General features: G+C 48.4%; 1 protein-coding gene across 1 annotated transcript in view; it reads right to left on the bottom strand.

The window, feature by feature from the left end:
* Positions 1-15,000, bottom strand: part of LOC110515929 (receptor-type tyrosine-protein phosphatase R-like) — a 33,868-nt gene that overhangs the window by 13,352 nt on the left and 5,516 nt on the right. The window contains exons 3-6 of the mRNA XM_036945009.1: positions 10,788-10,937; positions 9,685-9,911; positions 4,230-4,419; positions 2,529-2,613 (exon numbers count right to left, since the gene is read on the bottom strand). Of these exons, the coding sequence (XP_036800904.1) occupies positions 2,529-2,613; positions 4,230-4,419; positions 9,685-9,911; positions 10,788-10,937 (652 nt within the window). The remainder of the gene's footprint in view (positions 1-2,528; positions 2,614-4,229; positions 4,420-9,684; positions 9,912-10,787; positions 10,938-15,000) is intronic.

A 15,000-nucleotide genomic window follows, 5' to 3' on the forward strand; every position in this document is an offset into this window, starting at 1 on the left:
TGTCTGAAGTGTTTTGTCTGGACTTCTCTGTCTGAAGTGTTCTGTCTGGACTTCTCTGTCTGAAGAGTTCTGTCTGGAGTGTTCTGTCTGGACTGTTCTGTCTGGACTGTTCTGTCTGGACTTCTCTGTCTGAAGTGTTTTGTCTGGACTTATCTGTCTGAAGTCTTCTGTCTAGACCCCAACCTCAACCCCAGACCCCAGACCCCAACCTCAACCCCCAACCCCAGAGCCCAACCGCAACCCCAGACCCCAACCCCAGACCCCAACCTCAACCCCAGACCTCAACCCCAGACCTCAACCCCAGACCCCAACCTCAACCCCAGACCTCAACCCCAGACCCCAACCCCAGACCTCAACCTCAGACCCCAACCTCAACCCCAGACCTCAACCCAAGACCCCAACCTCAACCCCAGACTTCAACCCCAGACCTCAACCCCACACCCCAACCTCAACCCCAGACTTCAACCCCAGACCTCAACCCCACACCCCAACCTCAACCCCAGACCCCAACCTCAACCCCAGACCTCAACCCCAGACCTCAACCCCAGACCTCAACCCCAACCTCAACCTCAACCCCAGACCTCGACCTCAGACCCCAACCTCAGACCTAAATCTCAGACCTCAACCCCAGACCCCAACCTCAATCCCAGACCCCAACCTCAACCCCAGACCTCAACCCCAGACTTCAACCCCAGATCCCAGACCCCAACCTCAACCCCAGACCTCAACCCCAGACCCCAACCTTAACCCCAGACCCCAGACCCCAACCTCAACCCCAGACTTCAACCCCAGACCTCAACCCCACACCCCAACCTCAACCCCAGACTTCAACCCCAGACCTCAACCCCACACCCCAACCTCAACCCCAGACCCAAACCTCAACCCCAGACCCCAACCTCAACCCCAGACCTCAACCCCAGACCTCAACCCCAGACCCCAACTCCAGACCTCAACCCCAGACCCCAACCCCAGACCCCAACCTCAACCCCAGACCTCAACCCCAGACCTCAACCCCACACCCCAACCTCAACCCCAGACTTCAACCCCAGACCTCAACCCCACACCCCAACCTCAACCCCAGACCCCAACCTCAACCCCAGACCCCAACCTCAACCCCAGACCTCAACCCCAGACCTCAACCCCAGACCCCAACTCCAGACCTCAACCCCAGACCCCAACCCCAGACCCCAACCTCAACCCCAGACCTCAACCCCAGACCCCAACCTCAACCCCAGACACCAACCTCAACCCCAGACCTCCACCCCAGACCTCAACCCCAGACCCCGACCTCAACCTCAGACCCCTCTGTGCTCTGCGTGTTGAAGGAAGACTGCTGGTTCAGACAGGAAGCCTGATAACGTTCCAAGGTGTGAACGGGAAGACAGTAACATTCCAACCCAACTGTCTTTTTATTACAGAATGATGTCATTCACACACACACACACACACACACAAACACACACACACACACACACACACACACACACACACACATACTACTATAACACCCTATTCCCTAGTTAGTGCACTACTATAACATCCTATTCCTTAGTTAGTGCACTACTATAGCACCCTATTCCCTAGATAGTGCGCTACTACAGCGCCCTATTCCCTAGTTAGTGCACTACTATAGCACCCTATTCCCTAGTTAATGCGCTACTACAGCACCCTATTCCCTAGTTAGTGCAGTACTTTTGATCAGGACCCACAGGGTTAAAGGCAGAACACTAGGGAATAGGACACCATTTGGGACACACCTAGAGGCTGTTTAAAGAATCAGGAAGGAACAGCTCATCTCAGACATTGGGTTTATATTTGACCACTTCCGTCCACCAGGCTGACCAACCAGACAGGGCAGCACTAAAACACTTCCTGTATGACCAGGAGAGGTTGTGGCGGTTGGCTATGTTTGGTTGTATTCAGTGTTGCCAAACACATGCTGCACACAACAATATACCATGCGCTGCAGAGAATGTTTGTCTATGTGTGCGTGTGTGTGTGTGTGTGTGTGTGTGTGTGTGTGTGTGTGTGTGTGTGTGTGAGAGCCCAAAGGTTGACAATAACAGACAGTGACAGGTTGACAGAACTACTGCTGTGTGAGATAGACAAGCCTAATCTACCGCTACTCGACACTGACCCTCACATTAACACCATAGCTTTAGTCTGTGGGACCACACAACAGGTTGTGGCTCTGTGGGTGGTCAATTAGTCCTTATAAACTGGGTGGTTCCAGCCCTGAATGCTGATTGGCTGAAATCCGTGGTATATCACATCATATATGGGTATGACAAAACATGTATTTTTACAGCTCTAATTACGTTGGTAACCAGTTTATAACAGCAATAAGGCACCTTGGGGATTTGTGGTATATGGCCAATATACCACGGCTAAGGGCTGTATCCAGGCACTCCGCGTTGTGTCGTGCTTAAAGAACAACCCTTAGCCGTGTTATATTGGCCATATACCACACCCCCCTCGAGTCTTATTGCTTAATAAACTAATACATATTAAAAAGCTAATATACTTACTTGGCAGTATTGTCTTGTATCTGTTTTTGGTTCCATGACTGGAAATGTCTATCACCTTTGGATCCACAAAGTTCATTGGGATTTCCTGAACGGACAAACAAAACAGACAAACAAAAACAGACAAACAAAACAGACAAACAAAACAGACAAACAAAACAGACAAACAAAAACACAATTTAACTCATGAAGTAAGTTGGTGGTTGAAGATATCCCTCTAGTGGTGTGGGGGCTGTGTTTGGCAAAGTGGGTGGGGTTATATCCTTCCTGTTTGGCCCTGTCCGGGGGTGTCCTCGGAGTGGGCCACAGTGTCTCCTGACCCCTCCTGTCTCAGCCTCCAGTATTTATGCTGCAGTAGTTTATGTGTCGGGGGGCTAGGGTCAGTTTGTTATATCTGGAGTACTTCTCCTGTCCTATTCGGTGTCCTGTGTGAATTTAAGTGTGCTCTCTCTAATTCTCTCTTTCTCTCTTTCTTTCTCTCTCTCGGAGGACCTGAGCCCTTGGACCATGCCTCAGGACTACCTGACATGATGACTCCTTGCTGTCCCCAGTCCACCTGACCGTGCTGCTGCTCCAGTTTCAACTGTTCTGCCTTATTATTATTGGACCATGCTGGTCATTTATGAACATTTGAACATCTTGGCCATGTTCTGTTATAATCTCCACCCGGCACAGCCAGAAGAGGACTGGCCACCCCACATAGCCTGGTTCCTCTCTACGTTTCTTTCTAGGTTTTGGCCTTTCTAGGGAGTTTTTCCTAGCCACCGTGCTTCTACACCTGCATTGCTTGTTGTTTGGGGTTTTAGGCTGTGTTTCTGTACAGCACTTTGAGATATCAGCTGATGTACGAAGGGCTATATAAATACATTTGATTTGATTTGATTTAAATCAATTGGTTTAAACAGCCCATAAATGTTGAGGTGGATTGTTCCACATACACAAATGTAATGGGCTATCCGGCCTTGAATAACAGAGTTGATTAATCGAGTTGTTGCCCACAGGAACACAACGCTGTGTAGTGGTTGTGTTGACGTTTTGTTAACTCACGACGAACCCTGTGTGTAGGGTCTGTGTGTGGAGCGCCACGTCGCGTAGCTGTGTGTGTGTGTGTGTGGTGTGTGTGTGTATGGTGTGTGCGTGTTTGTGCGTGTGGTTGTGTGTGTGTGTGGTGTGTGTGTGTGTGTGTGCGTGTGTTTGTGTGTGTGTGTGTGTGTGTGGTGTGTGGTGTGTGTGTGTGGTGTGTGTGTGTGTGTGTGTGTGTGTGTGTGTGTGTGTGGTGTGTGGTGTGTGTGTGTGTGTGGTCTGTGTGTGTGTGTGTGTGTGTGTGTGTGGTGTGTGTGTGTGTGTGTGTGGTGTGTGTGTGTGTGTGGTGTGTGTGTGTGTGTGCGGTGTGTGTGTGTGGTGTGTGGTGTGTGTGTGTGTGTGTGTGTGTGTGTGTGTGTGTGGTGTGTGTGTGGTGTGTGTGTGGTGTGTGTGTGGTGTGTGGTGTGTGTGTGTGTGTGTGTGTGTGTGTGTGTGTGTGTGTGTGTGTGTGTGTGTGGTGTGTGTGTGTGTGGTGTGTGCGAAGGTGTGTGTGTGTGTGTGGTGTGTGTGTGTGTGTGTGTGTGTGTGTGTGTGTGTGTGTGTGTGTGTGTGTGTGTGTGTGTGTGTGTGTGTGTGTGTGTGGTGTGTGTGTACGTGCATGCGTGTGTTCATTCCACTCACAGCGAACTCTGCGTGCAGCGTCTGTGTGTTGAGCACCACGTCTCGTAGCTGCTGTCTGGACAGGGTCCGGCTGGCTGACTGCAGGTAGTCCTGAGTGGCCCTCTCTCTGGGGGTCACCACCCCACAGTTCAGGGGCTCCACCGAGGCCAGGGAGGACATGTCCAGCACCAGGGAGACGTTGGAGCCTCTCCTACGGGAGCAAAACACACGTTAACATGGTCTTTTCCTCGTTCTACGTTGATCTGCCTTTTCTCAGAGTGGCTTACTGTGGTGTTTCTATTGGCAGAATGCGGGTCATAAACAAACCGTATTCTGCCTAGCAACATGGGCGACAGATTACTGTAACTGGCTAATCAAGGGAACAATTGTTGAACTCGACTGGACTATCTTTAAATTCAATTTTTTTGTTCCTCCTCATCTCCTGAAGATAACATGTCTTGGTCTATTCGCACGCCCACATCAAATCACCTTCTCATTGTTTACCCTGGCCCAATCAGAGGGGGTTAAATATGGCGTCCGGTCCCGGTTGGCTGGGCTTCCAGAACAACAACAAACTGTTAAGAACAAACTCTGGCTAATGACCAATCACCATGGAGACAGGTCTTCCTGACCCCCTGACACCAGCTAATGCCCAATCACCAAGGAGACATGTCTTCCTGACTCCCTGACACCAGCTAATGCCCAATCACCAAGGAGACATGTCTTCCTGACTCCCTGACACCAGCTAATGCCCAATCACCAAGGAGACATGTCTTCCTGACTCCCTGACACCAGCTAATGACCAATCACCACGGAGACAGGTCTTCCTGACCCCTTGACACCAGCTAATGCCCAATCACCACAGAGACAGGTCTTCCTGACCCCTTGACACCAGCTAATGCCCAATCACCACGGAGACAGGTCTTCCTGACCCCTTGACACCAGCTAATGCCCAATCACCACGGAGACAGGTCTTCCTGACCCCCTGACACCCGCTATAGAACACACACACGTGCACGCACATGCACAAATGAATACACACACGCACGCATATACAGTATATAGTCTCTCTCACTGTCTCTCTCTCTGTCTCTCTGTCTCTCTCTGTCTCTCTCTCTGTCTCTCTCTCTCTGTCTCTCTCTGTCTGTCTCTCTCTCTCTGTCTCTCTCTCTCTGTCTCTCTCTGTCTCTCTCTGTCTCTCCCTCTCTCTCTCTCTCTCTGTCTCTCTCTGTCTCTCTCTGTCTATCTCTCTCTGTCTCTCTCTGTCTCTCTCTCTCTCTCCATCTGGCTGCTCAGCCATCGTAACATCTCGATGACCATTTTGCCAAAAATCTTCAACAATGCAGAGACCAGCATATCTCTGTTTTCTCAGTTGTTGACACTGAATGCAGAGCACAGACCAAAGGGAATTGTTCCAGTCTGGACCGAACATTCAGTGTTGTGTGTCCACTCTGAACTGCAACAATCAGCCCCATGGCGGCTCAGGAAGTAGCCAGTTTCCTGTCAGAGAGTCACGCCTTTCCCTTTTGTTCTTGTGGTCTGAGCCCAAATGGCAGTCTATTCAGAGGCAGTGGAGTCACAGGTTAGGGCTGCTGGTGCCTGTCACTCCGTACTGTTTTACTTGACAGGAAGATGGCATGTGCGTGGTTAGTGACACCACTCAGGTTTCTAAGTGTATATTGTTTAAAATAATCAACTTGGTGGTTGGAGCCCTGAATGCTGATTGGCCGACGGCCGTAGTATATCAGACCGTATACCACGGGTATGACAAAACATGTATTTTTACAGCTCTAATTACGTTGGTAACCAGTTTATAACAGCAATAAGGCACCTCGGGGGTTTGTGGTATATGGCTAATATACCACAGCTAAGGGCTGTATCCAGGCACTCAGCGTTGCGTCGTGCCTAATAACAGCCCTTAGCCGTGGTATATTGGCCATATACCACACCTCCTCCGGCCTTATTGCCTTAAATATATAATGCTGACAGTGTTAATGATCTTCTTCCTGTCATATAATATATACATTCTAACCTACATGTACATAGAGGAAATACACATTACAGTTCCAGACCTGAGCGTTATCAGGCATCCTCAAACTGCACTCCAACATGTTACAAAAGCACTTGACAATATTCCCCCCCCCCAAAAAAATCCTATGTAATCTATCACCATGAGACACCTGCCAGTGAAATGAACCCTCTCTCATTGCATTTTATCCTGCTTCATTGTTTTACATAAAGAACATTCCTGACAGAGGCCTGTTCCGGAACAGTCTCTCACTTCCTTCTTATAAACATCAGGATGACTTGTGACATAAGGGGCCTCAATCTCAATTCATCTTTCCTCACCTCCTTCTCAACTGTATAAGAGGAGAAGGTCAGAGGGGGAGGGGCTATGTACCTTTTCCTTCAATGGGTTTAGAGAAGGAGGTGAGGAGAGGAGGTGAGCAATCGAGGTAAGATTATTTGAGAAAGAACCAAGACGTCCTCTTCCCTCCTCCTCTACCTCCTCCTCTATGTCCTCCTTCTCCACCCCTTCCTTCCTCCTCCTCCCCCCTTCCTTCCTCCTCCTCCACCTCCATCCTTCTCATCCTCCTCCTCATTCCCTCCTCCTCCTCCTCTACATCCTCCATCTCCTCCTTCTCTCCCTCTTCCCTCCTTCTCCCCCCCTTCCTTCCTCCTCCTCCCCCTCTCCAGTCCTTCTCGTCCTCCTCCTCATTCCCTTATTTTCCTCCTCATCCTCCTCCTCCTCCTCTCCCCCTCTTCCCTCCTACTCCCCCCCTTCCTCCTCCTCCTCCTCCTCCTCTTCTCCCCCTCTTCCCTCCTTCTCCTCCTCCTTTCCTCCTCCACTTCCTCCTCCTCCCTGTTCCCACCTTCCTCAGACTAAGGCAGAGGAGGTGGTCTACCCCTCATTCTACACGTACTCTACGGAGAACACCTGCCACCAAACACAATCAGATGTTAGAGGTCGGGGGAAAATACCACGGCTCAATGCCTCTGGACTCTGGCCAGCATGTAACAGTTCACCTGAGTGCAGTGGGATGTGATAACATAACCCACAACTTACTGCTGGGACATGATACAATATGCTGGTATCAGCCATTCATTTGGGGATTGTGTGTAGCTACAACATCTAATCTGCTTGGTATAAACGCACGATGAAAACCTTCAAATGTCTTCAAACCAGTTTCGCTCTGTGTCTCTCTCTGTGTTCTCTCTCTGTGTCTCTTTCTGTGTCTCTTTCTGTGTCTCTCTCTGTGTTCTCTCTCTGTGTCTCTTTCTGTGTCTCTCTCTGTGTCTATCTCTGTGTTCTCTCTCTGTGGTCTCTCTCTGTGTCTCTCTCTGTGTCTCTCTCTGTGTCTCTCTCTGTGTCTCTCTATGTGTCTCTCTCTGTGTTCTCTCTCTGTGTTCTCTCTCTGTGTCTCTCTCTGTGTTCTCTCTCTGTGTCTCTTTCTGTGTCTCTCTCTGTGTCTCTCTCTGTGTCTCTCTCTGTGTCTCTCTCTGTCTCTCTCTGTGTCTCTATCTGTGTCTCTCTCTGTGTCTCTCTCTGTGTCTCTCTCTGTGTCTCACTCTGTGTCTCACTCTGTGTCTCTCTCTGTGTCTCTCTGTGTCTCTCTGTGTCTCTCTCTGTGTCTCTCTCTGTGTCTCTCTCTGTGTCTCTCTCTCTGTGTCTCTCTCTCTGTGTCCTCTCTCTGTGTTCTCTCTCTGTGTCTCTCTCTGTGTTCTCTCTCTGTGTCTCTCTCTGTGTCTCTCTCGCTGTCTCTCTCCGTGTCTCTCTCTCTGTCTCTCTCTCTGTCTCTCTCTCTGTGTAGTTAAAAGCAGCAGTGGAAAGTTTCCCAGACATCACTTACAGTGTTCTTCTAAAGTCAAGCCAGAGAGGAAGAGCAACATTAAAGACTTTAGACTTCACCCCTTCCCCTCCTTCCCCCTCCTCTCCTCACCCCTCCTCTGCCTCCTCCCCCCTCCTTCCCCTCCTCTCCCCCTCATCCCCTCCTTCCCCCTCTCCCCTCCCTCCTCTCCTCTTCACCTCCTACCCCTCCTCCCCTCCTCTCCCCCTCTACCCCTCCCCCTCCTCCTCTCCCCCATCCGTCCGTTCTTTGTGTCACTAGGACAGTTCTTGATTGGCCGCCAACATCCAACCAAACCCTGCCCTGACCTCATATACACTACAGCCCAGCTATTGAGAGAGACCCTCCAGCTCTGGGACAATCAGGCTATAGACTACAGCCCAGCTATTGAGAGAGACCCTCCAGTTCTGGGACAATCAGGCTATAGACTACAGCCCAGCTATGTAGAGAGACCCTCCAGCTCTGGGACAATCAGGCTATAGACTACAGCCTAGCTATGGAGAGAGACCCTCCAGCTCTGGGACAATCAGGCTATAGACTACAGCCCAGCTATGGAGAGAGACCCTCCAGCTCTGGGACATTCAGGCTATAGACTACAGCCCAGCTATGGAGAGAGACCTCCAGCTCTGGGACAATCAGGCTATAGACTACAGCCCAGCTATTGAGAGAGACCCTCCAGCTCTGGGACAATCCGGCTATAGACTACAGCCCAGCTATGGAGAGAGACCCTCCAGCTCTGGGACATTCAGGCTATAGACTACAGCCCAGCTATGGAGAGAGACCTCCAGCTCTGGGACAATCAGGCTATAGACTACAGCCCAGCTATTGAGAGAGACCCTCCAGCTCTGGGACAATCCGGCTATAGACTACAGCCCAGCTATGGAGAGAGACCCTCCAGTTCTGAGACAATCAGGCTATAGACTACAGCCCAGCTATGGAGAGAGACCCTCCAGCTCTGGGACAATCAGGCTATAGACTACAGCCCAGCTATGTAGAGAGACCCTCCAGCTCTGGGACAATCAGGCTATAGACTACAGCCCAGCTATGGAGAGAGACCCTCCAGCTCTGGGACAATCAGGCTATAGACTACAGCCCAGCTGTGTAGAGAGACCCTACAGCTCTGGGACAATCAGGCTATAGACTACAGCCCAGCTATGGAGAGAGACCCTCCAGCTCTGGGACAATCAGGCTATAGACTACAGCCCAGCTATTGAGAGACCCTCCAGCTCTGGGACAATCAGGCTATAGACTACAGCCCAGCTATTGAGAGAGACCCTCCAGCTCTGGGACAATCAGGCTATAGACTACAGCCCAGCTATTGAGAGACCCTCCAGCTCTGGGACAATCAGGCTATAGACTACAGCCCAGCTATTGAGAGAGACCCTCCAGCTCTGGGACAATGAGGCTATAGACTACTTCAAAACGGTTACATGGTTTCAGTCTTTCAACCCAGAATCATTGTGAGATGATTTAGTGGACAACTGAACCCACACTGCTCATGCTTCTTTTTACAAGGAGACGAGAACCAGAATCGTCCTTGTCCTTTTATACAGAACGCTCATCGGTTTGGTCCAACACAGATGAACATTGAGTGTCCATATTTAATATCACCACCAGTATTCACTCACCTCTCCTGGAGACACGCGGCAGGCTTCATCCTGAAGGGAGAGGGGCTGGCTGACAGGCAGGGTTTCTGGTGGGCAGGGGGGAGCTGCGGAGGACCACAGCTGGAGCTGGAGACAGGGATGGGGACAGGGGTGGTGGGTGGAGGACGGCAGGCTCTGGGTGGAGGTATGGATATGGGTGTAGAAGGCGGTGCTGGCTCTGCTTGGACCATGCTGCTAGAGAAGGGGACCTGGGGAATAATGACAAGATGGGACAGCATTAGTTGAGCTTCAGACACGCCTTTACTAAAGATAAAACCAGGACCTGGGGAATAATGACAAGATGGGACAGCATTAGTTTAGCTTCAGACACATCTTTACTAAAGATAAAACCAGGACCTGGGGAATAATGACAAGATGGGACAGCATTAGTTTAGATTCAGACACTCCTTTACTAAAGATAAAACCAGGACCTGGGGAATAATGACAAGATGGGACAGAATTAGTTTAGCTTCAGACACTCCTTTACTAAAGATAAAACCAGGACCTGGGGAATAATGACAAGATGGGACAGCATTAGTTTAGCTTCAGACACTCCTTTACTAAAGATAAAACCAGGACCTGGGGAATAATGACAAGATGGGACAGCATTAGTTGAGCTTCAGACACTCCTTTACTAAAGATAAAACCAGGACCTGTATTCACAAAGCATCTCACAGTAGAAAGACATATGTTTTATTGTCACATACACCCGGGTAGGGGCAGTGAAATGTGTTGTTTTACAGGCTCAGTGCCGCACTCCTGAAGTGCCTTGCTCAATGGCACATCAGCAGATTGTTCACCTTGTCAGTTCCTTTTGGTTACTGGTCCACTGCTCTAACTGCTAGACTACCTGCTGCCCTGTAAGAGAGCTGATCTTGGATCAGTTTGGTCTTTTAGATCAGATTGAATAGGATGATATGGTCAGGCAGGACCTGATCCTAGATCAGCACTCGTACTCTGATATACTTTATGAATACAGGTGTATTACACATAACATTATGGTACTGTAGTACATCATGCTACAACTTGGGGCTTCAAATATGTGTTGCCTTATGGGAATTGTAGTTAATCGCGCTCCAACCTACCTGGGGCTGGGTCTGTGCTCCGACGGCGTGCAGCGGGACCGGGGGTGGGACGGTGACAGGGGTCAGGTGAAGGTCGCGGCTGGGGAACACGGACTGCTCTTTGGTCTGCCTGTCAGAATATTCAACCTTCTCCTTTAGACGGTAGAGGACCTGAGAGAGAGGAGAGGAGAGGAGAGGAGAGGAGAGGGGAGGAGAGGGGAGGGGAGAGGAGAGGAGAGGAGAGGAGAGGAGAGGAGAGGAGAGGAGAGGAGAGGAGAGGAGAGGAGAGGAGAGGAGAGGAGAGGAGAGGAGAGGAGAGGAGAGGAGAGGAGAGGAGGGAGGAGAGGAGAGGAGAGAGGGGAGGGGAGGAGAGGGTGTAGAGAAGAGGGTTTAGAGGGTGTAGATGAGAGGAGAGGAGAGGAGGGGGTGTAGAGGAGAGGGTGTAGAGGAGAGGGTGTAGAAGAGAGGAGAGGAGAAGAGAAGAGAAGAGAAGAGAGGAGAGGGTGTAGAGAAGAGGGTTTAGAGGGTGTAGATGAGAGGAGAGGAGAGGAGGGGGTGTAGAGGAGATGGTGTAGAAGAGAGGAGAGGGTGTAGAAGAGAGGAGAAGAGAAGAGAAGAGAGGAGAGGAGAGGAGAGGAGAGGAGAGGAGAGGAGAGGAGAGGAGAGGAGAGGAGAGGAGAGGAGAGGAGAGGAGAGGAGAGGAGAGCTTTGATTGCTATTGAAATGAAAGAGCAGTTCACAGCAAACCTTATGGACATCACAACACTTCCTCATTCCTTCTTTCTGTTTCCAGTCACCTCAGGTGTCCTGCTGCTTACAATGAGTCCCCACGGGTCTATTTTCCAGGTGATTAGCCTTACGGCTGAGCTAATTTTGGAGTTCTAATGTCACTGTCTGCAGGCCCTGAGGTGGCATGACCTCAGAGGACCCGCCAGCCACAGAGAGAGAGAGCAGTGAGACCTGGGTTCAATCTTGGATTCACACTAGATCATTATATTGTGACGTTGTGATATTGTGATATTGAGATATTGAGATATTGTGACATTGTAATATTGAGATATTGTGATATTGTAATATTGAGATATTGTGATATTGTGATATTGTGATATTGTGATATGCATGCCCTCTTGTGGATGTGAAACATAGTTCTGTTGGAGAGGGCTGAGTGATATAGTCTACAACATGTACAATAACATGGGAGATGGCTGAGTGATATAGTCTACAACATGGGAGATGGCTGAGTGATATAGTCTACAACATGTACAATAACATGGGAGATGGCTGAGTGATATAGTCTACAACATGGGAGATGGCTGAGTGATATAGTCTACAACATGTACAACAACATGGGAGATGGCTGAGTGATATAGTCTACAACATGTACAATAACATGGGAGATGGCTGAGTGATATAGTCTACAACATGTACAATAACATGGGAGATGGCTGAGTGATATAGTCTACAACAACATGGGAGATGGCTGAGTGATATAGTCTACAACATGGGAGATGGCTGAGTGATATAGTCTACAACATGTACAATAACATGGGAGAGGGCTGAGTGATATAGTCTACAACATGTACAATAACATGGGAGATGGCTGAGTGATATAGTCTACAACAACATGGGAGATGGCTGAGTGATATAGTCTACAACATGGGAGATGGCTGAGTGATATAGTCTACAACATGTACAATAACATGGGAGAGGGCTGAGTGATATAGTCTACAACATGTACAATAACATGGGAGATGGCTGAGTGATATAGTCTACAACAACATGGGAGATGGCTGAGTGATATAGTCTACAACATGGGAGATGGCTGAGTGATATAGTCTACAACATGTACAACAACATGGGAGATGGCTGAGTGATATAGTCTACAACATGGGAGATGGCTGAGTGATATAGTCTACAACATGTACATTAACATGGTAGATGGCTGAGTGATATAGTCTACAACATGTACAACAACATGGGAGATGGCTGAGTGATATAGTCTACAACATGTACAACAACATGGGAGATGGCTGAGTGATATAGTCTACAACATGTACAACAACATGGGAGATGGCTGAGTGATATAGTCTACAACATGGGAGTTGGCTGAGTGATATAGTCTACAACATGGGAGATGGCTGAGTGATATAGTCTACAACATGTACAACAACATGGGAGATGGCTGAGTGATATAGTCTACAACATGGGAGATGGCTGAGTGATATAGTCTACAACATGGGAGATGGCTGAGTGATATAGTCTACAACAACATGGGAGATGGCTGAGTGATATAGTCTACAACATGGGAGATGGCTGAGTGATATAGTCTACAACATGTACAACAACATGGGAGATGGCTGAGTGATATAGTCTACAACATGGGAGATGGCTGAGTGATATAGTCTACAACATGTACATTAACATGGGAGATGGCTGAGTGATATAGCCTACAACATGTACAACAACATGGGAGATGGCTGAGTGATATAGTCTACAACATGGGAGATGGCTGAGTGATATAGTCTACAACATGTACATTAACATGGGAGATGGCTGAGTGATATAGTCTACAACATGGGAGATGGCTGAGTGATATAGTCTACAACATGGGAGATGGCTAAGTGATATAGTCTACAACATGTACATTAACATGGGATTTGGCTGATTGATATAGTCTACAACATGGGAGATGGCTGAGTGATATAGTCTACAACATGTACAACAACATGGGAGATGGCTGAGTGATATGGTCTACAACATGGGAGATGGCTGAGTGATATAGTCTACAACATGTACATTAACATGAGAGATGGCTGAGTGATATAGTCTACAACAACATGGGAGATGGCTGAGTGATATAGTCTACAACATGGGAGATGGCTGAGTGATACAGTCTACAACATGTACATTAACATGGGAGATGGCTGAGTGATATAGTCTACAACATGGGAGATGGCTGAGTGATATAGTCTACAACAACATGGGAGATGGCTGAGTGATATAGTCTACAACATGGGAGATGGCTGAGTGATATAGTCTACAACATGTACATTAACATGGGAGATGGCTGAGTGATATAGTCTACAACAACATGGGAGATGGCTGAGTGATATAGTCTACAACATGGGAGATGGCTGAGTGATATAGTCTACAACATGTACATTAACATGGGAGATGGCTGAGTGATATAGTCTACAACAACATGGGAGATGGCTGAGTGATATAGTCTACAACATGGGAGATGGCTGAGTGATATAGTCTACAACAACATGGGAGATGGCTGAGTGATATAGTCTACAACATGGGAGATGGCTGAGTGATATAGTCTACAACAACATGGGAGATGGCTGAGTGATATAGTCTACAACAACATGGGAGATGGCTGAGTGATATAGTCTACAACAAGGGAGATGGCTGAGTGATATAGTCTACAACAACATGGGAGATGGCTGAGTGATATAGTCTACAACATGTACATTAACATGGGAGATGGCTGAGTGATATAGTCTACAACAACATGGGAGATGGCTGAGTGATATAGTCTACAACAACATGGGAGATGGCTGAGTGATATAGTCTACAACATGGGAGATGGCTGAGTGATATAGTCTACAACAACATGGGAGATGGCTGAGTGATATAGTCTACAACATGGGAGATGGCTGAGTGATATAGTCTACAACAACATGGGAGATGGCTGAGTGATATAGTCTACAACAACATGGGAGATGGCTGAGTGATATAGTCTACAACAAGGGAGATGGCTGAGTGATATAGTCTACAACAACATGGGAGATGGCTGAGTGATATAGTCTACAACATGTACATTAACATGGGAGATGGCTGAGTGATATAGTCTACAACAACATGGGAGATGGCTGAGTGATATAGTCTACAACAACATGGGAGATGGCTGAGTGATATAGTCTACAACATGGGAGATGGCTGAGTGATATAGTCTACAACAACATGGGAGATGGCTGAGTGATATAGTCTACAACATGTACATTAACATGGGAGATGGCTGAGTGATATAGTCTACAACATGTACATTAACATGGGAGATGGCGCCCTCCTGTGGAATCCAGTCATGTTGCACGTCCTCTTTGAGCTCATAACAGTTTAGTAACAATAGCTAATGCATGGATTGAATTGTAGGTATACCAAACAGAATGTAAACACAGCACAGCATAACTTCCTGCTAAATAAAGGTTACAGAAATACCCAGAAATAC

The sequence above is a fragment of the Oncorhynchus mykiss genome, chromosome 15 (genome assembly GCF_013265735.2).
Source record: "Oncorhynchus mykiss isolate Arlee chromosome 15, USDA_OmykA_1.1, whole genome shotgun sequence".
NCBI lineage: Eukaryota > Metazoa > Chordata > Actinopteri > Salmoniformes > Salmonidae > Oncorhynchus > Oncorhynchus mykiss.